The 25,735-nt window shown below is 46.4% G+C and overlaps 2 protein-coding genes across 2 annotated transcripts; one reads left to right on the top strand and one right to left on the bottom strand.

Moving 5' to 3' along the window:
• Positions 1 to 611: 611 nt before the first annotated feature.
• NUDC (nuclear distribution C, dynein complex regulator) lies at positions 612 to 16,638 on the bottom strand. The gene is made up of 9 exons (XM_050932056.1): positions 16,471 to 16,638; positions 13,117 to 13,194; positions 7,833 to 8,036; positions 7,168 to 7,254; positions 6,647 to 6,760; positions 5,969 to 6,163; positions 4,834 to 4,917; positions 3,839 to 3,957; positions 612 to 2,177 (listed from the first exon to the last, which is right to left on the bottom strand). Exons 1-9 carry the CDS (start codon positions 16,567 to 16,569, stop codon positions 2,132 to 2,134), a joined length of 1,026 nt encoding a protein of 341 aa, XP_050788013.1. The 5' UTR covers positions 16,570 to 16,638; the 3' UTR covers positions 612 to 2,131.
• Positions 16,639 to 20,074: 3,436 nt separating this feature from the next.
• Positions 20,075 to 24,864, top strand: NR0B2 (nuclear receptor subfamily 0 group B member 2). Its single transcript, XM_050932079.1, has 2 exons — positions 20,075 to 22,778; positions 24,103 to 24,864. Exons 1-2 carry the CDS (start codon positions 22,235 to 22,237, stop codon positions 24,381 to 24,383), a joined length of 825 nt encoding a protein of 274 aa, XP_050788036.1. The 5' UTR covers positions 20,075 to 22,234; the 3' UTR covers positions 24,384 to 24,864.
• The last annotated feature ends 871 nt before the right edge of the window (positions 24,865 to 25,735 follow it).

Raw genomic sequence — 25,735 nt, 5'->3', positions numbered from 1 at the left:
ATGAATATTGGAGAGCAGCAGCTGCCCAGCTCCACGTTTCTCAGTTACAAGGCTGCTGCTGTAGGGGATTGTACAGGCAGCACTGACGTGTAGGGCCCAAAATGTACAAAAGCTGAGATGGAACAGACTGGCCTTGGCTCAGCCGAGTGCAAATAAGCCACCGTGTCCCACTGCTTCAAACTGAAAACAAACAGCCCAGGCACGGGGCAGAGGGGACTTACCCCTTTGCCCAACGTGCCTCTTCTGTCAGTTTGACTAGCCCCTCCAGTGATACCAAAAGGCAACTTTTCCACTCCATCTGATATAGGGGGAAAGTCATACAGGCAGCAGAGTGTGAGAAATAGACTTGCTCTCACTCCATAACCACACCAGGGCTCAGGCCTTAGTTCCTGCACAGCAATGTGCATGGCAAAAAGAAACCTCCGTACCATATTATGCACCAAGCCTTTTTCACAGGCACAGCACTGATCAGGCAGGGAGCTGCTACAGGCAGAGGGTAGGCCAAATAGGGCTTTGGCCAGCCCGGGCTAAAGTGTATGAGCTGGAGCCAGGCTCAATCACACCCCAGCTGTGTGCTTCACTAGTGACAAAGTCAGAGGTGACTGCCCAGCCTCAGGCAAGCTGATCCCCGATCAGCATATTGCCTTTATTTCACAAGTGCAGCTTTAACAATGATATGAACATGCAGAAACAAGTTACTCGAGTCAGCAGCATTCTGGAGAGGAGAACGCAGGGGACACTTGCTGGCCAATCAACAGGTGGAAGAGAGGAGGCCTCTTGGAAAACACTAACTTGAAATAGGTGGAGAGAGATCAAACCTCCAGCAAGAGCTGTCACTGCCCAGAGGGCTCTGTCCTGCCTACCATCCACCCCTCCCCAGACACCCAATAGATACCATCCACCCCTCCCTTTGCTGATCAGCCTCGGTGCTGCTCATTCAGCTGGCTAGCAGAATTTCCACACACCCCTCTGTCACTTTAGTGACCTCTCACCTGAAGTCCATAGCGATCCACTTGTCCCATTTTCACCAGGCCCAACAACAGACTGAGCCAATCCCACTCAGTGGGCAAATCAGCCACTGGCCCCTCCTTGCTCCCCAGGCATGATTCAGCTCTAGCACCTCCCCCGAGTTAGAAAGGCCGCAAAGCCCCTTCCCAACTAATCTGAGCCAGCAGTGTGGTGACTAGTGGAGCAATGTCCTCTGATAACTGAAATGGATTTGTACCCGTGTGGACCAGGAGTAAAATCCTTCTCTGTTGTAGATAAAATGGAGTTTAATTGGCACATTAGCCTCTACTCCAAAGACCAAGGGTGAAGGCAGGTCTTATTGGGGCACCCCCCTCGACAAACAGATGAAGGCTAGGAAAGTGTTACAAAACAAGCCAACTGTTCCTACAGGAGAGCAGAGCAAGTCACGCAGAAAGAGTTAAAGGACTCACCCACTGTGAACAGCGCTGTATTACTGAAGGTAGGACCAATACCCCAAATGCCACAGCTGATCCACCCTCCTGCGTCAATTTGCCTAATAAACATAGCAGGGTGGGTCCTAGCCAGGGTGCTATGTCCTATAGAGTTTTACAGATGCAGCTTGCTTTGGAGCAGGTACATCAGGGGAGAGAGGATTAGGGGGAGACAGAAGATGGAATTTTGCCCATAAAAGCTCCAGCTGCTCAGTTTCAAAGCAGGAGTTGGGAGGACAGCTTGCATCAGCTCCACTCCTGTCATAACTAGACTGGTTCTTAACCAAGAACTGGGGCTAAGGGGTCCTCAAGAGGCAAGTGACAGTCCCAGGAGATGTTCAAACATTGCTTTAGCCAGACTTGCTTTACCCCCTCCTCTCCACCAAGCAAGGTCCTTGCGGTCTATATATATGGGAGCCAGCTGGCTACGTGTCTGACAGGCGCTGCTGCTGCAAACGGATACAAGGGCCTTGCATTGTGCTGGACTGACAACAGTGGGGATGCCAGTCATGAAGCTGCTTCCATGGCAAGTTCATTTAGGGATGACAGGTGTGTTTACTCGCCCAAGGTCAGGAGATGACCCTTCCCTCCCTCCGACCCATGCACATCCTGTCCCATTCCATGGCCTGTCTGAAGGGAGTGGAGGGGGAACAAGAGGGGCTCAGTTGAATTTAGCCTTTGAAAAGTCCATTCTGGACTGGATGCTGCTCCATGAACCTGCAAGAAAGAAAAGTGCACAAGTGAACGAGCTAGGCAGGCTGCATGCTACTCTGCAACATCACACACACACACCACACACACACACACCACACACTTACTTCCTAGGCACTTTTCAGTCTATCCTCACAACAGCTCCTGTATAGTGGGAACACATTAATCCCCTCTTCCACATAGGAGGACGACAGCAATGCCCTCTCTGCTGTCACTTTCACTTGCTACCATGATGGCTGCTGCCCTCCCCTTCCCCAGGCCTGCAGGTCTCACATTAGCCATGTTGATTTGCAGAGCTTTCCGTGCAAGGAACCTTGGACACCACTTCATTCCTTCCTGCTCCTGTTAGTAATATCAGTAACATTACCCAGTCATCAAGGCCAACAGGTGTAAACGAGCAACGGTTATTAATGGGACACACCCTTGGGAACTATTACCTTTAGGCCAGACACGTAGCAGCTGCAATGTTGATAATGGGGGTGAGGGGATTCTGATCTAAACTTAAGACATATTACTTAGTCATACATATTACTGGGGATGTCTCTGCTACTGTGATAGTGAAAACAGTAGCAAGAGAAGGATAGCACAGAAACCCAGCTCCAGTAAGCTGTATGTCAGCAGAGGGGACTTTGTTGGCAGAGAGCAGGAATCTAGCTGGACATTGACAAAGCCCACTCCTGGGCCAGACAGTCTAAACGTCATGCCCATTCTCCACCAGTCAAAGAACATTGGGAGTAAACTTATGGAGAACATTCAACAAGTGATCTTGTGTACAAGAGATCCTGTCTACACTGCTCAGGGAAGCAAGGGCAAGCCCAGATTCTTCCTGAGCAGTGAGGGGAGACAGTCTCAGTTTAGGGTCTGATGTACGTTTTGGAACGACAAGTCATCTCACTAGAAGCACACGGCACATAAACCTGAAGGACCTTTAGCCTGAACAATCCCCTATGGTGCTGATCAAAAAACTATATCAGATAGTACTGCCAGTAAAGTCTGCATCTGTGCAGAAAAACCAAGGAAGGTGAGATGGTAGCAGGAGAAACTGTCCTGCTACACTAATCCTTGTTTCACCCCAAGGAAAAGAGGCAGTTTTGCACTTACAAGGGGAAGCTGCATGATCCACAGTTACCCTTCCTCTCATCCCCAGCAGATGTGGGCATTGACCCCACATGGCCTTGGCAGGAAAGTTACTCACAGGAACTCCAAGGTGCAGTTACGTGAAACAGGGCTATAAAGATATAAACGTGCTATTGGCTTGGAGACAGCTGTCTAATGTAGGATGTGTGGGGGAGGAAAGATTATCTGGGCTACTAGATTGAGGGAGATTAATGAGCTTTTACATGATCTCAGTGGCTCCATAGAGACAATACCTCCAGCTCAGACACCACCTGCTGTGTCTCACTCCCTGCACTTGAAGATAGCCCTAGAGCAGGGCTGTACAACACAGCACAATTCAGTATGTTCCCATCCCAACACTGAGGGTCAATGTCAAAAACATTTCAACTGAATTCTGCAAGTGAATGCAGACAGGCTCCAATGCCAAACCCGTCTCATGCGCCATCAGTCATTCTCCCCCCTCCTATTACTCCATGACATATGGCTGACACACAAAATTGCTCAAGGGAGGTGGAGAAGGAAGTACCCATGGATGAATTCTCTCTACGCACTTTTTCAATATATCCTGCTTCTTCTGTTCATCAGATGTGGGGAGTCCCATGGATTTCTGACGTTGATCATACATCATTTTCTCCACCATGCTGCGAGTTTCACTGTCCAGGTCTGACAACTAAAACCCAAGGAGATTCTGTTATAGATGGAGGAACAAACCACAGGCCCCATGACCTGCATACAGAACCTCTGCTTACAGTGAACTAAGATAGTAAAATTTCAGTGCATCACAGCATGCAAACTACAGACCTACTTATATAGAAACTGACCTGTAAATCCAACTGCACTCACTGCAATAAGGTTTTGCTGGATCAGATTGCATGGTAGGGTAGCATTCAAGTAGCCAACGCAATCTCATGCTTTTGAATTATTTAACATGCTAGATCACCTCTTTCTAGTTATGCCATCCATACCCCCAGTCAGGAAATACACTCACAAAGTCACTCACAAATATTCAGTTACAGTCATACTCTGATCCAAAATACTGTTCATGAGGAGGCACCGTGTCTCCTCATGTTTCTTTTAACATGCTCCCTACACCTCTCCAGGTGAACACTCAGTGGATTCTATAGGAGCAAACTTTTCTGGAGTAACATTGTACGCATGGTATATGAAGTCAGGGGAAGGGGTTTTCCTTACTCAGAGCAGAAATTTCTTCTCAGACTAATGCAACATTGTCACCATGGGCAGTGACAAATTTTTATAACTTGTTTTCCCTGGACACAAGAAATTCGACAGTCCCACTTCTAATTCAGCCCAAGTCTCTCATGAGGCAGCATGAAGAGTTGCCTGCCACGCTTCTCATAGTTCCACAGATCCCTATTTCTCCCAAGTCTTCATCCCCTTTGGATTCTGTGTCCTTTGGCCCCATTTACGTTGCTTGCAGAGTGAATACATGGTAGAGGCCAGAAGGTTTAAGAATGCTGTAATCAACTTGTGATCAAGGTCTCAGCCCCTGTTCACTATGGCTCATGGGGTGACAAACAGATATTACCTTGGAGTTCTCTGGGTTAATTTTCTTGGTGTTGATTTCTGGGTCTGTGGGGACTAGCTTGCTCCACCATTCCATCTTGTTGATCTAAAAAGGAGAGGCGGCGGTAAAGAACACTTCACAAACAGCAGGTTCTCTGGAAATGCTTATATGGGATATTTAGGGAGGTTACTTTTTTGTTACAAAGAAACAGAGTTGCTGGAATCAAACCCAGCTCGTGTAGTCCTTAACTGACAATGCCCATCAGAAGATAAAGCTTGGATATAAGGCAGCTTTTTCCCATTCTCAACCACCTCAGTTTAATCCCAAGTGGCAGGAATTACCACTGGTAGCAACAATCTGCAGGGAGACAGCATCCAGAATGGGCAAACCCATGTTCCTATTATTAAATCAACTACAACTGAAATGGCATAAATGAACACTGCCACACTGAGACCTGCCAGCACATGACACACCAGCTGTGCCCAATGTTCACATACCACAGGTGAAAGATAGACCAGCACTTCACTCTGATAATGCACTCAACTTTAAAAGAAAAGCTGACTCCATTCTCAAAGAATGAGTGACCAATCCAGGAACATGGATCGATTAAAAGTTACAGCTGAAAATCTGGTCAGACTCCAGTCCTCAATACTCTGATGTCCCTAAGTGAAGCAGTATATAGGCTCAAGCAATACTGTACCAAAGAACAGGAAGGGAAATACAATCTTAATTCTCAAGTTTCCTGGCTCTGAGGGATGTATAACAGACATGAGCCTGAATGCTATCACTATTTCACCCTGCTGTACCTTGTACAGGATGTGAGAGAGAGTTCCAGACCCAAACAGTTCTTTTTAGGTGACAAAACTGAGGCCTGGTCTATGCTAGGAAATTAGGTCAGTATAACTATGTCACAGTAAAAAAATCCACACCCCCTGAGCGACACGATGAAATGAACCTCACCCCAGTGTGTAGACAGTGTTAGATCGATGGGAGAATTCTCCTGTTGACCTAGCTACCTCCTCTCGGGGAGGTGGAGCACCCACTGCTGCACCATTTTAAGTGTAGACAAGCCATGAAGAACGGTCTCAAATTGAGGTGTCAAAATACTGTGTAGATGGATCACTGGTCTGATCCAGTATGGCATTTATGCTCTTACCTTCTCCAGGTGCACGGTAACTATTTTACCATCCTCAATCAGCCAGGAGCTCTCCTCCACCTTCACTTCATTGTATAGGTCTCCTTCAATCACTGGGGGGTGACCCTTCAGCCCCACTTTCAGGTGCCGTCTCTGAATGTCCACCACCACATCCTTCCCCTTCAGTCGGAAGTTCACCTTGAATGGTATGGCCAGCTGAACAGGAGAGAGAGGGAGAAGGAGGGATCAGAGAGCTCTCTCACTTCCCCTTGTGTTACTGCTCCAAGACTCTCTATCTTGAGTTCATCTGAGCTACAAGGTATATGCCAGTGCAGGACATGCTCATTGTGCATTAAATATATGGACTCTGTGGGGGCTGAAGCAGAAATCTGGCAAGATGGTGCCTGACAGGTCTCAAGTGGGTCACACAGGATGAGAAAAATATGAGCGCTGTCTCACTTCAACAAGGTCAAGATTGAGGCAGGATGACAAAAGGGCATCAAAGCATCTTATCTGCCAAGCTCTCTCCCTCCATAGGTGTGCTACAGCTGAACACTGTTACCGTTATCTTCTTGGACAACCAGAATACAAAGCATATCATTGAGCTAGCTGATCACTGCTATGAACTGTGGAGCTGTTGCCTGCCCTCAAGTTTCAAGGCTAAAATTCCTCACATCCCCAATCAAAGGCAGCACTTACATCCAGTTCAGAAAGGGTCTGTGTCCACCTATAGTTTGGAAGATCAGCCCCATTCCCAGAGTTTGGTTTAAGTTTTCCTTTATCCTTCTCATCTTCTTCCTCATCATCTGTCTCCTAAACAGACAATTTAAGCATCAGTAAAGAGGTTTTCAAGCCTACATATACATTTCACTAGTAAGAACGGCTCTTTAAATTCAGATGGGATTTTCCAGTTAATTATGTGTTTGACGGCCAAGGCACTCCATGCAGATCCAGTCCAGAATTAGAAGGCAAAGATTTCCTTTTAAAGCATCAGATTTTTTAAAAATTAGGGAATGTCTTTGAGAATCTGTTGCACTCTCCAAATGGACAAGGAGTACAGCTGGCAGAAGCACTGAAGACCTCCAGTGCATGCTCTCCCAGAGGACACTCCGCACCATTCAGGTGGCACACTCCCCTACATACCGAGAGGCCCCTTCAACGTTGTTCAGATGCACACTTCCCCCTCCTCGGAACTGACGAAGTCTCTGGGAACACATTACCTGTTTGCTGGGCTCTGGAGAGTCCGTTTGATTCTCACAGGGTTTCACTGAGACATCTTTGGGCTCATCTTGTTTTTGCTCTTTTTTCTGTTAAAAACCCAAACATCCCAGACTGATTATCTGATGTCTGTGAAACTCTGACAAACGAAATGTACTAATACAGCACTAGGTGGCCCCATTTCCTTCTTCAGAGAAAGCTGCAGGCCTACTCATGACTCAGAACTACAGGAAAGGTGGGGGGGGGGGGGGGGAGAATTTCCAGCTCTCCTGCACCACGTAACAGGAAAGCCCCACTGTGCAAGAGGGAGACTGGCATGGCATCAGCCCTCCTCTGCTCCTTTCCCCAGTGTAACTGCAGAGGGAGTTACTCAGAGATTGTGCCAGAGTACTCTGTTGCAATAAGAGCACTTGCTTGAGGGCACTGGGGCAAAGTAACTTGTAAGAGAACCAAGAAAGCATGGGCAGGCTTAGATTAACTTGGAAATACAACAGCTGCTCCAGTCTGGTATTCTGGATATTTGTACAAGCACAAAGCTTCTAACTGAATTATACCAGTCACTACTGATTGAGTTGCACACAAGCCAACAAAGAAGGCTGGATCTAGCCCCAGTCTCCCTTTAAAAGGCAGATAACTCAGTATGGTGAGCATGTGTGTGCACTCTCACCTGGTCAATTTCCTGTTGCAACCTTTCTGCCTCTTCCTCTGTAAGCTCCTTGATCCTTGGCTCATTATCTTCCTGCTTCTTTCCTTTAGCAAGTTTGGCAGCTCGCTCTGCCTTTTCACGCCGTTCTGCCTCTTGCCGGGCCTTTTTCTCCTTCTGCTCTTTCTGAGCCAGCTTGTTGTGGTGGCTGAATGTCTCTGTGATTAACTGAAAGAAAGGAGCCCAATGATGGATAAGTATCAAGAATTCACCATGAACCTGGGTGGCAGCAGCTGAAGGGAGACTCAACCTCCCTTGTAAGTCTACTACAGAGCGGACACATTCCTCAAAAGCACTGACCTAGGGATATTTCCCTCTTTTCATCCCATGATTGAGGTGGGGTCTGACAGGATATCTGGGAAAGTTCAGAATACTTTCCAAGTCTCTGCCTATAGAAGAAAAGTACTCCCTTAGCCGGATTCTCCACTGCCCTGTACCTTGTGCAGTGTAAAATCCTACCAATTGATTTGGCAGTATTTAACAGCTACTTTGCAGAGGTGAAAATGCAATGGAGATTCAGGATCCTACTTTGTATACCCAGCTCTGTGCCTAGGATTTGTAGTCTCACCTTAAACTATTCACGTAGTCTCTGTGCCTTACTCATCTGTAAAGTGAGACGAATACCAACAAGGAGGCTCTGATAACTAGTGTTTGTCAATGCTTTGAGATCCCCTCCGTGGAAGAAGTTCTAGGAGTATAATGGGTTATAACTGGATCCGGATGCTTTCCAGGTGGAGTATACAGAAGGCCTTTCCCATCTGAAGCGTCCCCATATACTTATATTATCCGATTTAATATTTAGATAGTAAGCTATTTAGGGTGGAGACCTTGCATTCATACTATTTTTTGTAAACACCTTGCATTGTTGGCAGAATAGGGGAAAAAAATGAAATACAATGAATACTTAAAAACCTAGAAGCATCAATTTTTACCTGAAACCTATAGCTTGTAGGAGAGAGATTTGAAAAAATTGAAAGCCAAATTATATAGCGTGGGAACAAGTTACCATATAACCCTGCCCCAGGAGCACTGAAGAAAGGCAGAACATCAAGGTCTGTGATGTAAATGGCTGCACTGCTTGGTGGGAGAGTTGAGTAAACAGGCAGGAAGCCAGAGCAATAACCCAGCTGTTGATAATGCCAGAGGTACTGTGTTAGGCAGCACGTAGTGAAAACAGTTCTGCTGTGGAAGACACATTAGCTCTTCAGACAGGAAAGAGAACATCTGGGGAGAATGTGATGCAAGGCAGGTGGGAACAATGTTGGGTACCCCTGGCAACCGTCACAGATAGGAATCAAAGGGAGGAAGAGATTCCTTATATCAAAGGGTACAAATTTAAAAAAAGGACGTTCCAAGGATGGACCTCAGCTAATTATACAACTGACTGCAAACCAGTACAGGGGGAGAAGGATACAATTATTATTAAATCTTAATGTACACAGCAGGAGTGCAGTACTCCGTTCCCTCTAAGCTTCATGGCCACCCCGGAGTGAATCACGCACTTTATTAGCAGAGCCATAGCAGCATGTGCTCAGGTGCCCCTCCCCACACAGTTCTGCAGCCACACTGCTTTTGCCCTCTACCTTGGAGCCCCTGGCCAGCTGCTCCTGGTACCCTCCTCTGTTTGTTGTGGGGGGCAGACAGGTGCTATCAGGGTCCTCTTTCCTCTTTCCCCTGCCTCCCCCTGCCCATGTACCCCATCTCCACAGGGACGGGGGGTGGCATGGGGCTCAGGAGCAGGACAGCTGCTGTGGTCTGAACGAGCCTTCTGGCAAGTGAGTGCCTTAAAGAGACAATGCACAGTCTCTGACTACCTACAGTGTTTCTGACACATTCATCTCCCAACACATACTTGTGTTGTTGTTGGTACTTCCTGCAATGCACATATATTCTCTGTAATTTTATTCTTTCAAAGTGCTGTTATTTTCATTTCTGGACTGGTCTATACATTTCATAATTTTATTTCTCTTATGTTTAAAATTTAATTTTTTGAGTAGTGAGCTCTAAAATGTCTAACCTGTCCTGGCTGGAGTAATTATCCCTATGGTAATTTAAAAAAAAATGTATATCTAGGTTTTTTGTTTCTACTGGTGATGCAGATCTGCACATTACCTCCATATTGGTGCACATAACAAAATTCATTCCGCATATGTATGGAAAAAATTAGAGGGAACACTGGCTTGCAGTACCTTCTTTGATATGATATTCAAAACACACTGTGTTGCATACACAGAAGTGGAATTGAGTCTCCAAAAAGCCAAAAAGGATGGTACTACTAAAATACCTTCTAATTCATTTGGGGGAGTGGAAGTGAAAAGGAGGCAGGTGTGTCACAGGGTAACACTGGCCCTTTAACAGGGAAGAGACCAGTTCACCTGCAACTGGTCAGCTGACCCCAAATTAGGCTCAAGAGAGGGCATCTGGGCACTCGAGGACAGGAGAGTCAGAACAGATGAATGGTGCCTGAACCTGAGAGAGAAAGCAGCAGCAGCAGCAGCAGCAAGGAAGAGGTGACAGGATTTGCTTGGAAGAGAGCTGAATTCAGATAAGAGCTGGAACAGAACTGCTGGTGAGAACTGACTGAAACGGGGGATCCTAGATGAGTGGGAGGCTTGGGCAGTGGCTCCTAGGAAAAAAGGAATGATACTGCTTGGTCAGGGAAGCTAAGCCTGGAAGAAAGAGGGTTGATGCAGGAAGTGGAGCCCCTGCTAAGGGGCAGGACTTGAAGGCAGGGAGGCCTGGAGGAGTGGAACACTGCAGGAGGGGGAGCTTTTGGGACACAGACTTGTGTGAAAGGCTGCAGAAAGACTGGTCACCCTCAGGCAGGAAGGCCTGGTGAGAGGGACTCTAGATTGGTGTAAAAAGAACTTGGAACAGAGTGCTGCTATTGACTTGGTGGGTGATGTGGCAGACCTAAACCTGAAGAAGGGAATGGGGGAAAAAAGCCACTGTATCTTCATACATTTACTGTGGAAACTGCAGAACGGTTTTATTACAAGGTTTTCGGGGAATTACTGCACTGGTGTATACCAATTATGCCTAGGAGCAGGCTTTGTATCAGAGACAGACTATGTTCCCTTCATGTGTGGCTAAAAAGGGGAAACTGAGGCTGGGAGAGCCTGACAGGCCACAGCCTGTTGTGGTGATGCCGCTCGAGGTGAAGCTGCCTTAGGAAAAGGTTTTCTCCGGAATCTTTCTCCATCCACAAAAGAGGGTTCAACATTATGGTTTCCCTGCCTCTATAGCTAGTCAGATTCCAAGCTATGATCCCAAAGAGCTGTGTGAAACAGGCTCCGTGTTGTTTCCCAAATGGAGGTGGGAGAAGCATGCTATTCCTGTCCACCATATGCCTAACCCACATCTCAGGAGAGCCAGAGACTGAGACCAGGGCACTGACACATAGCAGGCAGCAAGTGGCAGGGTGTTCTGTAGCCATTTGACTGTGAAAATGGCTCTGTTTCAAGTGGCTTTGCTGTTGGAAGACTCTTAAAGTTGCTTCAGCATTTGAATAGCTAATCTGTATTTGTGTGTCATATAGTTTGTCTGTATAGTGATTTCTTAAAGACTTGCCTTTACTGAGGAATGAATCCATAGTGAGGAGGATGATTTTAAAAATAAACCCTCAGTCAAGCACAAGAAAGTTCTTTTAAAAAAAACAGGGGGGAGCATATATTCTCACCTCTCATGTCAGCATAATTTCCCTTTACCCCCCCACCACAAAAGCTTCACCTTGGTGCTGAGACCACACACACAAGACACTTCAGTCCCAAAGGAAACTTTAGCATAAGGATGGGTAGCACGAGAATGGGATAGAGCAGTCTGGCTTCTTCAAACCTTTGTCGGGGGAGGGGGGGTACTATGTCGTGAAAGGCAGAGGAAGTCACGTTTTGTATGCAATGTCTTCAGAGGATCACAAAGCACTCTACAAGAGAAGTAAATCTTATCTTTCTCTTACAGGTGAGGAAACTAAGGTATGGCTGCTAAGTGACTTGATTTACTATGTAACTTTCGACAGTACAGCATAGAAGCCAGGAGTTCCAACTTTTAGTTCTCAACTCTAGCCACTACAGGTGTCAGTCATCTGAAATTCTGTTCAGAGTGCTAATCACATTTTCTTTCTATAACTATATGCCCATTCCTTTGGGAACTTGAAGATTTCTAGCCCTCTCCCCCCAGACTGAGGGGGGAAGAGGAGTTAATCTTTTGCATCATTTTCATCCTAAAGCTTCTTTCTTCCATTTCACAGATTAAGCAGCATGTGTACGTTATGCAGCATTGACAAAGCCATATGGCAGTGGTTCCCAAACTCTGGCCTGCAGATCAGCAGTGGTTGGCAGAGCACTTAATGGTGGCACACAGAGAATTTGTTCCTCACCTCCACTTGCTAAACTGCATTAAAGCACCTACAAATATATTTAATTTCTCAATAGTGATTTTTTTTTCCCATGCAAGAATTGCTGTAGTTGCCTGCCACAGATGTTATCCAATAGCCAGTAGGAGGGGATGTGGTCTGTATGGAAATCAATGTTTCCATGGGATGCTACTAAGACATAGTCCACACTGTGAAGAAGTTTAGAACTCCTGCTATGTCGTTAACTACAGAAGCCATTCAGAAAGTTTGGGTACTTCATATTTGAGCACTTAGGTCTATTATGAGATTAAATATGAAATGTAGTACTCTGCAGAAGGGTCAGGCATGCCAGCCTGCTGGAATCGGAAGGGTCCAATTCTCCCACACCCACACAGTGACCACCGGCCTCACACCAACACTGTCATATCCTGCAGCTAAGAGACAAAGTGGCAATCGCATATGCTGTGAGACGGACTTTGTGCTTTTTCTGAAATGAACAAACAAGGTAACCTGGGGTTATCAATCCTGTGGTGTCTGTCACAGTTAAGTCCGTATGTCTGGCAGGCTTGCTTTCCAAACAAGCCTTTGGCCAGAGCATAGACAAAAAAACCAATAACCTTTCACCACTGATGCCACTCACCCAAGCAAACATGCTCAGCTGTGGATGGGGCAGTTTATTATTACCTTGTTTCCTTAGTATGTTTCAGCAGTTTCACAGAAAGTCAGGCCCACAGAGCAGTAAAAAAGAATCAGATGGCAATAGGAGTGCACGCTGAAGCAGAGCAGTAACTGGAGAATATGGAGAACTCAGTCTCCACAGAAAGGAGCTTTTCCAGATAGAGCATAGCTTGCTCTAGGTATATCAGAAATCAATCATGAAGACCTGAGGTGAGTTACCTTCTCTGCTACTCCCTCTTCTCCTCCTATGAAGAAATCAGTTTTACGTCTGAGGAAACTGAAGAACGTGTTCACAAGCTGAAAGACAAGACACAGGCAGTTTCAGGAGACTTGAAATAAAGATTTCAACCTACCCAAGCAAAAACAAAGTAACACTGCTCTTGGCCTGCCAGGACATCAAACTGCCACCAGATCAACAGGAGACGCTAGTTCCCATTGGTATTTCTTGCTTCAGTAAGGAGAGATTTTTGATGTTCTGTACTGTAATCCCCAGCCAAGTCTACCTGAAGATCTGTTGAAAGCTTGACATCAAACCCATGTATCTATTTCTCAGATAAACAACAACTAGCGTATTCTGCAAAGATCTGCCTTCTGGGTTCTCTACCTTGAAGAGATCTTCATGAGATTATACAATGGGCAAGGACTGAAAAATTCCTTTTGAAGTCACCTTCCCTCAGAACCACCATGACTACTAGAGTTACAGTGGGGGCCTCTAGAATTATAACCTTAAAACTCTCTGGTGTAAGGATTGGTTTTTGTTTTTTTTAATTCTCATAAGCTTAGGTCTCTTTGCTCATGTAAAAACCCAGTAATTTTTTTTCACACACACACACACCAAATCATTCCTCAGCTCTGAGCAACGCTGTAGTAGCCATCGGAGACCTTATGTGATCAAGTCTTATTTGTTTTTACAAGAGAGACTACAGCACACTTACTTAAATATGAAAAATTATAAACTGCAGCTACACTTGTAAGAGGTAAGGCATACATGATTCAGTACTCTGGACTTCACTAAATAAATGAAGAAAATTAATCTATAAAATTCTGTAATTCACAATGGCCACCAATGCAAACTCGGGGTTTAACATCTACCACACTGGTTTAATAAAGCTAGGCGGTTGCACAGCTGCAAGAAAAGTCTGTAGGTCTTGAAATACCATTGGTACAATCCCTTATCACTTTTTCCTAATCTTTGCAGTATCGCACTGAACAAATTTTTTTTTTTAAATCAACAGTCTGGTGAATGAGAGAACTATTTGAGCAAGGATCCTCATTTCCAGGCCATACACCAAGCAAAGTCCTCCCTGTCCAAGGAAAAGATAAGTGGACTCAATAGAAGCAGAGACAAATAGCTGCTCTAATATGGCACAGCTAAAGGATAGCATTGTATAATGGTCCAGATGCATGGGATGCAAAAGAGGAGTTGCTTCTGTATGGCCCTACTAAATGGATGGCCATGAAAAATGCATCATGGACTGTGAAATCTAGCCTCCCTCGTGAAATTTGGTCTGTTGTATGCTTTTACCCTATACTATACAGATTTCACAAGGGAAATTAGTGTTTCTCACATGGGGGGTCCTGATCCAAAAGGGAATTGCAAGGGGGGGTAGCAAGGTTATGGGGGGTGGTGGTGTGTCACAGTATTGCCACCCTTACTTCCACGTTGCCTTCAGATCTGGGTGGATGGAGAGAGGTGGCTGTTAACCAGGTGCGCAGCTCTGAAGGATGCACGCTCCCAGCAGCAGTGCAGAAGTAAGGGTGGCAATACCATGCCATCCACCTTTACTTCTATGCTGCTGCCTTCAAAGCTGGGCAGCTGGAGAGTGCCGGCAGCTGACTGAGGGCCCTATTCTGCAGGCAGCAGCATAGAAGTAAGGGTGACTATGCCATACTGTGCCATCCTTACTTCTGCATTGCTGCTGGCGGTAGCTCTGCCTTCAAAGGTAGGCTCCCAGCCAGCAGCCACCACGCTCCAGCTGCCCAGAAGGGTAGCAGTACCCTCCCGACTACAATAACCTTGCAACCCCCCAACTCTTTTATGGGCAAGGACCCCTAAAATAACACCACTGTGGTTTAAATAGCTGAAATCATGAAATTTACTATTTTAAAAATCCTATGAATGTGAAATTGACCAAAATGGACTGTGAATTTGGTAGGGCCATAGACCTCTCACACATGAGAAGACTGGACTATATAGGTATGTTTCAGTATGGCAATTTCTACAAGAAATTTAAAATTCCTGTGAGATGGGAGAGGAAACAAAAATTGTGCTCACTGAGACTAAATCCCTTGTCACACCTTAGGTGAAAGCTATGCTATGTCAGTAGAAGTGCTGTTGCTACTATGGTTTCCCTGATTGATGTGGGCCTGAAAGCCATGGTAAACTAACTATCCTATTTATCTTCCTAGGTCATTTGAAATACCATGCAACAGTCATCACAATATTTTGGGATGACTGTCAGTAAAGAAATCTCTGTCTACAGTGGCCAAATTGCTCATGTTTAAGCAATTTTGCTTGCAGCAGGGTTGGAAGGTGGGACTGGATGTCAGAGGATAAATCACTTGATAAATTGCCTTGTTCTATTTACTCTATCTGAAGTACCTGGCACCAGTCAGTTGGAAAATAGGATACTGGGCTAGACGAACCATAGGTTTGACTCAATATGGTTGTTCTTAGGGTCACAGCTCACCAGGGATAGGGTTCAATGACATGCATGACAAACAAGGAACCTGCCATACAGCTACTAATACATGGAATGTAGCTGTGTTGGGCCCAGAATATTAGAGAGACAAAGTGGGAGAGCTAATATCTTTCACTGAACTTGGAGAATCATTTCCAGACCTGAAGAAGCCATCTATGTGGCTCCAGAACTTGTTTCTCTCACTAACAGAAGCTGGTCCAATAAGAGAGATTACCTCACCCACCCTGTCTCTCTCATATAGCTACTCAGTCAACTTACTTTTATATTACATCCTTTTGCTTGTATTTTGTCTATTGAAATGGTAACATGGGTGTGGATTGTGTCTTCTTGGCTGTCTATGAAAGCCATGCATGTCAATAGCACCATATTAATAATACAAGAGAAATACATTCAAGTCAATGTCTCCAAGCCATTACCACAGGCACCCTGGGGCCCAACAGAGGACTCTAGTGGAAGCAATACCAACGTGGGTGGAGGCTGCTGGCACACATCAACAAGGCAATCGCTGGGTCACCAACAGGAGCATTCAGTGCTTCTGAAACGGACAGGACACAAGCACCCCACCGACCCCGGCCTCTTGATTAAGAATCGCCGTTTCCCTGCCGAAGTGGCCAAGCCCTTGGGCTGGAGGGGAAATCCCGGGCACAGCAGAGGCCGGGGGGGGGGGGTGAGACCACGTGGCTACATGCAGCCCCCAGAGCACGTGCGCAGGAACTGGGAGGGGGGGTGTCACGGCTTCATTCCAGCGTCAGCTCCAGGGGGCGCCCAACCAGGGTGGGGTGAGCCCCGGAGCCCCGCCCCCGTTCCCATTTCACGCGGGCCCGGGACAGGGGGAGGGGCGGCCTGACGCGCGCGGCCATGCGGGCGTTACCTCGCGCACGCCGCCCTGGTGCTGCTGGGCCATGGCCAAGAGCATCCCGTCGAAGCGCTCCTCCTGCTCCGCCGCCTCCGCCGCGCTCGGCCCCATCATTCTCCTGCCCGCTGCCTCTCCCGCTCCCGCTGCTGCCTCGGCCCCTCACACCGGAACCGGAACCGGAACCCCCGCCCCACTCTTCGCTGAGCCCGCCAGCCAATCCTCGCGCCCAGTTCCCCCCAGTCCGCTAGTTGATTGGCTGCCGCGGCGGCCAATCACCAGAGAAGAGGCGGGAGCCCCGGCACGGGTTCGGCGCTTGGCGTTGGTTTCTATGGTTACTGACAACGTCCGGGGCCTTCCAGAAAAATCTGCGCAAGGGCCGCGCGCGGTACAAGGAAGGGAGGGGTCAAAGGTCACGGGCTGTAGGGGCGTGACGGGAGTAAAGGGGCCTAGTTCTGGGGTGGGAGCCCTAGGGTGGCTGGGGGAGCGGGGGCGGCCCCTGTATTAGGGTCACAGGGAGAGTCCTGGTGATGGGGACAAAGGGGAGGAGTCACGTGCCCTGTGATCGAAAGGGAGAGGTGATGGGAATGTGTGTTCCTGGGGGGAGGCCGTGGGGTTCCTATCTACCCCAGGAGGGCCTATGGGGGGAGGGGCACCACGCTTTGTGCTCATTCCACTTGGGTAGTGACTGGAGGAGCCCGTTTCCTTTTCCTCGCCTCGTGCGCCAGGCCGGGCGGCCTTGATGTCTGGGGTTGCAAACGCTGTGAGGGAATGTTTAAACCAGGGGCTTCTCAGACTCCTTCAGAGGGTCAGTCAGGCTCGCGTGTGGAACCAAGGGCATCCAAACAAAACCAGATTGCTGATGACAAGCTTGCGCGCAGATGGAAGGAGGTAACATGTTCCCGTCTCTAATCACAATGAAAACACCAGGAGCAGCAAACACAGGTCCCAGCTGATGCATCCACTTCAATGGTCAAAGAGGCTGCTCTAGGGAAATGAAGATATCGCTATAGTCACAAGAGGATATGGCTCCTAACCCTTGCCATGCTGCAATGAGTAACCCTGACCAATTTCATGACTGAGGCTGGAAAGATGGCTCATTCCCTTAAGCAGCAGCCAGTATGTCACACTTTATATGGACCAGTTTCTCTCTGTTTTCACCCTTTCTCAGCTACTCTGCTTGTTGCTGAGGAGCCAACACAATTTTTGTGGTTAAACAGCTTGGGTCTTTTTGACCACAGTGTGAATTTATCAGTTTTCTCCTTTTCTTGTGTGCTGGAATGGGAAGGCAAAATATGGGCTCTTTTTAGACCTGTGCAAATAGTGAGGTGGAACAAGAGATTAAATACCAGGTCAGTTTGTTCTGAGTGCAATACATCTGATCAAAACAAAGCGCCCCGTTTTCGCTCTGCTCTGCTTCAGAGAGATCAACCTGCTTTCTGACATTAGTGGTACGAAGAGGCTATATTGAGGAGATACTTGTTTAATGGTCTAAGCATCAGATTTGAAATATTGGGATTCCTTGGAACAACAGGTACTAAAAATTAGGCTCCATTCAGCCCTTTCTTCAGGAAGAAGTTAAATTTATTTCCATGCAGTTTGCTGCCTGTGAGTTTTTCAGACAAGATCTTCAAAATCCAGTGGGCTGATTTTCAGAGGTGCTTAGCATCTAAAACTCCCCTTGACTTCAATGCGAGCTCAAACCCTCTGAAAATCCGGTCATAAGGCCCTTTCAAGTTGCACTTTCGGTAAGAACTCAACTGTGGATTTGTCTCACTGTCCTTGGCCAAAATCTCCATTCCACTCACTGTTGAATACAATATGTGCTGACTATCCACTGCTGTGGGAGCCTTCAGCATGAAAGCTGCAGTAAAAATGACATCCAATAATATGCTGTAAGTGCAGTTCAAATAGAGATTAGGAGACGTTTGGAAATGTGGAGATACTCCTCTGGGTGAAGTTTTGTTTGTGTTTCCTCATCTTGTTGGTTGCTCAGATTTTGGAGGGGAGAGAAAAGCAGAAATAGTAGTTGGTTAAGTAGGTTCTTATATTTTCTCGCCCAAATCCATTGCTATTCTACCTGCTAAATCCAGGGCTGAAAAATTAAGTAGCATGTATGTATCATATTGAAGAGAAAATATCTACGTTAGGGTTACTTGGAGATGATGTGGAGTAATGTGGAATTCAGGATTCTTAGTGGTGGTTGTGATTCAGAAGATGGAGCTCTTCCTTCTGAAGCAGTGCTGAACTAAACGCTCCAATATGGTATTAGGAGGTCTTGTGCTGCTGGAAGTATCATCTTTAGGACAAAATGTAAAACTGAGGTCCTGACCATTTGTGATCACTAACAGTTCCATGGCACATTTTGCAAAGGTGGCCCAGTGTCCTGTATGTATTTATTTATTTTTATTATATAAAATGCTGCAATCCTAACTCAGACAAAGACCTACTGACTTCAGTTGGAATTCTGCATAATTCAAAACAGTGACTGTAACTAACCACTCGCTGTCCAGGTATCTTATAACGTGCTTACCGTCATGCAGGAGAAGGTGAGAGGTTCTGCCATTAAGTTATTTCCTCCTGTGACGCTGGTAGATCGGGTGTCCGCTTTTGCCAAGGCTGAAGATGTCAGCTGAGCACTGACAGATAGCTGGAAGGAAACCAAACTAGCTCACCTGTATGGTAGTATTATTCAAGATAGGTGTTAGACTTGTAAAGACGTGTTTAGTTTTTATAAAATGCTTGTAAATTGCTGTATGCATTAATCTTACTTGAAATGTCTGTATCCCATTCTATAAGGTAATATGCCAGTTTTGCTTTATAGCTGTAAACAGTTGCTCTGAATTTGTGGACCCAGCACAAGAAGTGGTTCCCCCACCCATCAAGAAGGGCTATCAAAAAACTAAGTGGACCGTTGTGAAACATTCTCGATACGAAGACTGGATTAATGGTCCTCACAGACCTATGAAGGTGCTATGTGCAAGGAAGCTCATCTCCTCATCTTGGATTGTGGAAGGAAATATAGATAGCTGGCATCAGGGCTGGCTCCAGCTTTTTTGCTGCCCCAAGCGGCGAAAAAAAAAAAAAAAAGCCAATTGAGCTTCCGCCAAAGAAGAAAAGATGGAGTGAAGGTCCCACTGCCGAGGACTAAGGCAGAGCGCTTGATCAGCCGCCGAAGTGCTGCTGAAGACCTGGATGTTGCTGCCCCAATACCAGACGGACTGACTCCCCTTTCTATTGGCCGCCCCCAGGCACCAGCTTCCTTCACTAGTGCTTGGAGCCGGACCTGGCTGGCATGAAAATTTGTCATCTCTTTGCTGTTTGGACTCTCAAAGGGCTGGAGCTAGGAAATTAGCAGAGATCTTCGGGGTCAACTTGGGTTAGCCCTAAACGACATTTGGTGCTGACAGGATTACTACATCTCTGTCACCTTTTGAAACCATAGATTGTAACTCATGTATATATGTTGCCTGCTTTAACCTCCAAATAACTCTTTTTCCTAGTTAATGAATCGTTAGGATTGGCTACAAGTGTTATCTTTGGTGTAAGATCTGAAGTACAAATTTACCTGGGGCAAGTGACTGGTCTCTTGAGACTGGAACAACCTGAATCTTTTGTGATCTTTGGTGTATGGCAACCAACTATCACTCAGTCCCAGCTTGTCTGGGTGGCAAGATAGACTGGAATGCCCAAGGGGACTGTCTGGGATTCCATGGTAAGACTTGTATCAGAGGGGTAGCCGTGTTAGTCTGGATCTGTAAAAGCAGCAGAGAGTCCCGTGGCACCTTATAGACTAACAGATGTATTGGAGCATGAGCTTTCGTGAGTGAATCCCCACTTCGTCGGATGCATGGTAAGACTGTTATAGTTCTTCAGGAGTTCACATTTGTTACTGATTTGGTGATATTTAATTATAGAACATACAGCCGGTTTAGGGTGTTTTGTCTGCCTTTTAACAGTCTGCCCTGGGGTTGGCACACACAGTCGTGAAGCACTCCAGACAGCATGACACTTTCCCTCTGATCCTGCTGCTAGAGGTTGAGCGTTACAGAGCTTGCCTGGGATGCAGGACTGAAAGAGCAGTCAATTTTCCTTTCTTTTGCTAAATGCTCATTCTGGTCACAGAGCATCTTATTAAGCAGGTTTGCAGCCCCTTTTCCAATGATATGCCATCTTAAATGGCTTTCTCCTCAGTTCTGCCTAATCTGATCATAATGGCTCATATGTAACCCAGACCTTCCTCTAGCTCTCTTATCCTGGTTTTATTTCCACAGTGAGATATGCGGGTTCTGGCACTGATCATGTACAAGACATCTGGGGACAGAAGTGCTGATCTTATTTTATTCTAATTTCATGCAGAGAGTAAATCAGTGAGAGCTCAAATCAACCCTTTACTACTTACAGTGCTGGTCTGGTGGACATATGCCCGTGACTCAACCTGTCTAAAATGAACCTATTAACATTATGAAAATTACACCGTTTACCACTGGGAGACGAGGGCCAGCGGTCATTATTTTCCTAAGACTTTTCATAGTTTGGTGATCTTCACTGGGCACCTCTAGTGACAAAAAGTTCCACTCTGCCCTGCAATGGGTAAACGGGTGTCTTCTCCCTTGTAAACATGTTGCCTGCCTCTTTCTTCCCTCCATTAGGTCCCACTCTGTATTCCCACCTAGCTTACTCAGCTTCGTCCCTCCACTCACTAAGGCAAGGAACTAGATAGCATGGCTCTTCCTTCCTTCATGTTCTTTAGGATTGTGCTCCAGGATCCTGGATGGGGTAGGGGTTTCAACTAAGTGACTTCTTCCTGCTCTAGAAATTCCTCCGAGTCATGGCACTCCTTGAAATGTGAAAACATTTCTAATTGGGTTAGCAACAGGTTAGCTACATGGATATAACACATCCATGAATCTAATCTGTGTCTAACGCAATTTCTGTCTATAAACTGATGAAATCTCCTGGAAAATCAAGACAGAAAGTAAAAAGACCCTCATACTCCTCCCAGTATTCCCCACCTCCTTGAAACACACAAGATACCTGAGGCCCCAGCCTTCCTCTAAGTACTAGAGATGCCCTTTGTAGTTTGCTGGGTTTCTTTTCTTTATCTGCAACAACAGCAGCCTGTTGTCAACAAGGTTAAACAAACAATCTGCTGATAAAATGACTTCCAGGTTGCTCTTTCCAAGGCCAGAGTTTACAGGCTGTTTTGCTACTGGGCTCTTGCTCCAGACAAAGGCTGTGTGTGTGTGTGTGTGTTGTGTGAACTCTTTGGCAATGACACCTGTCATATAGCATTGCCTGATTACACACCTGGGGCCTTGGTGCCATGGTACGGGCTAGGTTAATGACTTTATTTATATTGTTTGGGTAATCCAGATAAGAAGGCCACTCAATCTGCCATCCCGATCCTGTCCCATCCTCCTGGCCCCAACTGGCACTTTCATTGAGAAAACGCTTATCGGCACCACGTGGAGGCCCCACTTCCCTAGCCAATCAGTCCAGGGTCGAGTTGTTTTTTCAATGAAGCTGCTCAGTCAAAGAGAGGTCAAGGCTGCTAAGGGGGTGTTTCACTCATCACATAGCCTTATAAATAGAGCCAGGAATAACAGCTAAGGAGGTGAGAGGGGCTACTGAGCTGGGAGAAGCAGGCCGCAGTCAGAGAGCTTTGACTGATACAGCAGCATTTGCAAGGGACCAGGCGTGCTCACAGATCCATCCGGCCAGGTGCACTAGAGTTTCATCCTCCTTGGGACCTGACGGGATCTGCTTGCCAGGCTTAGCAATGACCACATGCAGCATGGACCTGGACTGTGAGAGGTGCCAGTGCCACAGTGAGGAGAATCGGAACGCCATACTCTACACCCTCCTGAGCCAGAACCTGAACCACAAATGGGGCAGCCATAGTCCATCCCAGCAGCGCTGCCTGTGCCAGAGGCGTCGCACCGTCTGCCTCCAAACACCTCAGGTCACCTGCCAGGCAGCCTCTGATGTCCTTGTGAAAACGGTCAGCTTCATGAAGAACCTGCCCTCCTTCCAGCTGCTGCCCCGGGGAGACCAGCTGCTGCTTCTGAATAGCTGCTGGGCTCCCCTCTTCATTCTGGGGCTGGTTCAGGAGATGGTGACATTCGAGGTGATGGAAACCCCAGCCCCTAGCATGCTCAAAAGGATTCTCCTTGATGACCAGAGTAAGAGACGGGAACCTGAGAGGACACAGCCCACCCTAGCCGGGGTGCAGCGGCTCCAGTGCTGCCTGAATACATTCTGGAGCCTGGACCTGAGCCCTAAGGAGTATGCTTATCTGAAAGGAGCCATTCTCTTTAATCCTGGTGAGTGCCTTATCCTCACACACCTTTCCATCGGCAGGGAGAGAAGGCATGGCACGCAATAGCATCTAGCAATGAATATCTATATGTCTGTCCATCCATCCAGGGAGCTCAAATCACTTTATAAGGTGGAAGGAATATCTCCATTTTACAGAAAGGTAAACTGAGGCACAGCATTTTATGGCTAATTTTCAGAGGTGCTGAGCCTCTCCAGCTCCCATTGACTTCTGGAATTCAGGTTGTAAGTAACTTTCTCCACTCAGTCACCTGCTTTAACTTATAACCCTCGGAGCCAACTATGCTAATCGGGATGGCTCATTAGATGTGCAGTCTCTCAAATCTTAACAGGGTTGATTCAATTCTTCATCTTTCTGAGGCAGATAAACTGAGTCCCATGCAGTTTACTGTGGGTGAAGAGGGAAGGGAATTTCTAAAATAAGACTTTAAAATGGAATTCTTGCATATCCTTCAGGGACAATAGGATCTTAGGGCATATTTTGCTAGAGCTGAGGTTTGCCCTGGCTTCATTGATCAATATTTTGCCTCCCTTGTTGTGTTACACACTATTAACGAACTGGTGCTCTCCACCCCCCAAATGTCTGCATTTCAGTGGTGCTGCATGTATGAGTTAGTGACCTCAAAGTTGCAATATTCCAACAAAAAAAATTCAAAAACAGACTCCAACGAGAAACTGCAGAATTGGAATTTGCAAACTGGACACCATTAAATTAGGCTTGAATAAAGACTGGGAGTGGATGGGTCATTACACAAAGTAAAAACTATTTCCCCATGCTCTTTTTCCCCCTACTGTTACTCACGCCTTCTTGTTAACTGTTGGAAATGGACCATCCTGATTATCACTACGAAAGGCTTTTTTCCTCCTGCTGATAATAGCCCACCTTAATTGATTAGTATCCTTATAGCTGGTATGGCAACACCCATTTTTTCATATTCTCTGTGTATATATATCTTCCTACTGTATTTTCCACTGCATGCATCCAGTGAAGTGGGTTTTAGCCCACGAAAGTGTATGCTCAAATAAATTTGTTAGTCTCTATGGTACCACAAGTACTCCTCATTCTTTCTGAAGTACTTTAGGATCCCTTGGTGCTATGGAAGACATGTATACATGCTAAGGAGGCATGTATATTCCTCTGCCTGTGCCTGTGTACGGGCAGTAGAAAGAAATCAGATTTGATTGTGAATCACTAGCAATAGTGCCTAACAAGCCTTCAGCAGAGGCACATGCATGGTAAGAAACTGGGACTTAGCTTGGGAAGCAGAGCCTAACTTTCATTTGTATTTCCTGTTGTTTCTGTCTTCATAGATGTTCCAGGTCTGAGGGCCTCTTTGTACATCGAGAGCCTCCAACGAGAAGCACAGAGAGCGCTCCGAGAAGTCCTAGTGCCCCTCCACCCAGAGGACCAGGGCCGCTTTGCCCGCATCTTGCTGATTGCCTCCACCTTAAGGTCCATTCCTCCTGCACTTATCACAGACCTCTTCTTTCGACCAATCATTGGCAATGCAGACATTATTGAAGTGATCACTGAAATGCTGTATGAAATAACCTGCAGGCAACTTAATCTTTCATCACACACAGCTTCCTGAGAGCTCAGATTCAGCGGCCACTCTCACATGCACCTCCTGAGCATTGAGCTGAGTTTCAAGGGACAGTAACGTTAATCTGGGAATGGGGATTTAGTGGGAAAGATACTGTGGACTTGCAGACACCTGGATTTGTGTTTGTATTTCACTTAGGCTCAGGCAACAGCTTCAGCGTTGAAAATCTCAGCTAAGGCACAAAACATTTAAGGATGTAACTCTTATTTAGCATTTGTTACAGCAGACATCAGCCCCTGTACATACTGAACTCATAAAGCCAAGTCGTTTCTGAAGTATGTGTGATGTTACTATTTCACTGCACAGCAACATGAAAAAAAGCATGGCCAATGTCCTTAAAACATTCCATACAAAATAATCCTCTGGGCTGACATTTTCCCTGAGAAATATTCAGGTCAGAGAAGCACTTATCTGAGAAAGAAGGAGATTGAATCCAGGGCTTTGAACCAAATGAAGTCTTACCGTTTTTTAAGAATAAAATTGCCATAGAAAGCCTTTGTTACATGCACACAACCTGATTTTTAGATGTGCTCAGCACTCACTCTGCCTGCCGTTTTCAATGGACTGAGTGGGGACTCAGCACCTCTGAAAACAGGGCTACAATACACAACGCAGTGGATTAGAGCATGGTCCAAATTTTGTGATTCAGGGTCAAATCTCAGCCCCACTGAAGTCTATGGGAGTTCTGCCATTGATTTCATTGAGGCCAGGATTTCACCTTCTCGGTCGATCCATACACACGGGCCTAATTCCGCAAACTCTAATCACGCTGAGCAGTACTGAGAGTGAATGGAATCACTCATATGAGCGCTACCAAGTATTGTGGAATCAGGCCCTTATATAGTACCTGTGCATGTGTATTGTGTGTCTGGTGCCTTGGAATCTTAGAGAAGTAGCCATAAAACATCTATCCCTGTTTCAAACACGGACAGGGCAAGGGCCAGACAGTCTTAACGCTAAAAGAGTTCAGAGAGCCAGATTTTGCCACCGTTACTGAAATTGAGTAGTCATGTGGAAGAAAATGGGACTGCTCTGAGTAATGTTCCACTGAATGTTTGTACCACTAGTGTTAGGGTGGCAGAAGCTAATACCCCTTAGTTAATGTATGAGCTCAAGTGACTCACTAAGAGCTCTATTTTAGCTAAATAGTGTGAAAGTGTTTGCAGTGATATTAAAAACAGGTAGGGCTGGTGAGCTTAAGTCCATTTGAGTAACAGTGAGTGATATTACCTAGATAGTACATGCTAAGCGAAGGAGCTGTAGTGGTTACACAGACCTGCAGATTCTGCAGCTGAGCGTCTGCTTCCTAGACTACTGACTGGTTGCTCCCTCTCCCCCAC

Source organism: Gopherus flavomarginatus, chromosome 22 (assembly GCF_025201925.1).
Source record: "Gopherus flavomarginatus isolate rGopFla2 chromosome 22, rGopFla2.mat.asm, whole genome shotgun sequence".
Classification (NCBI taxonomy): domain Eukaryota; kingdom Metazoa; phylum Chordata; order Testudines; family Testudinidae; genus Gopherus; species Gopherus flavomarginatus.
The sequence above is the reverse complement of the archived record's forward strand: the minus strand, read 5'-3'. Positions and strand labels throughout refer to the sequence as shown.

What these genes read in the sequence shown, in the direction of transcription:
- NUDC (XM_050932056.1), bottom strand. Translation starts at nt 16,569, where the DNA reads ATGATGGGGCCGAGCGCGGCGGAGGCGGCGGAGCAGGAGGAGCGCTTC. An exon ending in AAGAGGGAGTAGCAGAGAAG is followed by an intron (nt 8,037 to 13,116) that starts GTAACTCACCTC and finishes CCTTTCTTTCAG; the next exon opens with TTAATCACAGAGACATTCAG. An exon ending in CTCCAGAGCCCAGCAAACAG is followed by an intron (nt 6,761 to 7,167) that starts GTAATGTGTTCC and finishes TTGTCTGTTTAG; the next exon opens with GAGACAGATGATGAGGAAGA.
- NR0B2 (XM_050932079.1), top strand. Translation starts at nt 22,235, where the DNA reads ATGACCACATGCAGCATGGACCTGGACTGTGAGAGGTGCCAGTGCCAC. An exon ending in AGCCATTCTCTTTAATCCTG is followed by an intron (nt 22,779 to 24,102) that starts GTGAGTGCCTTA and finishes CTGTCTTCATAG; the next exon opens with ATGTTCCAGGTCTGAGGGCC.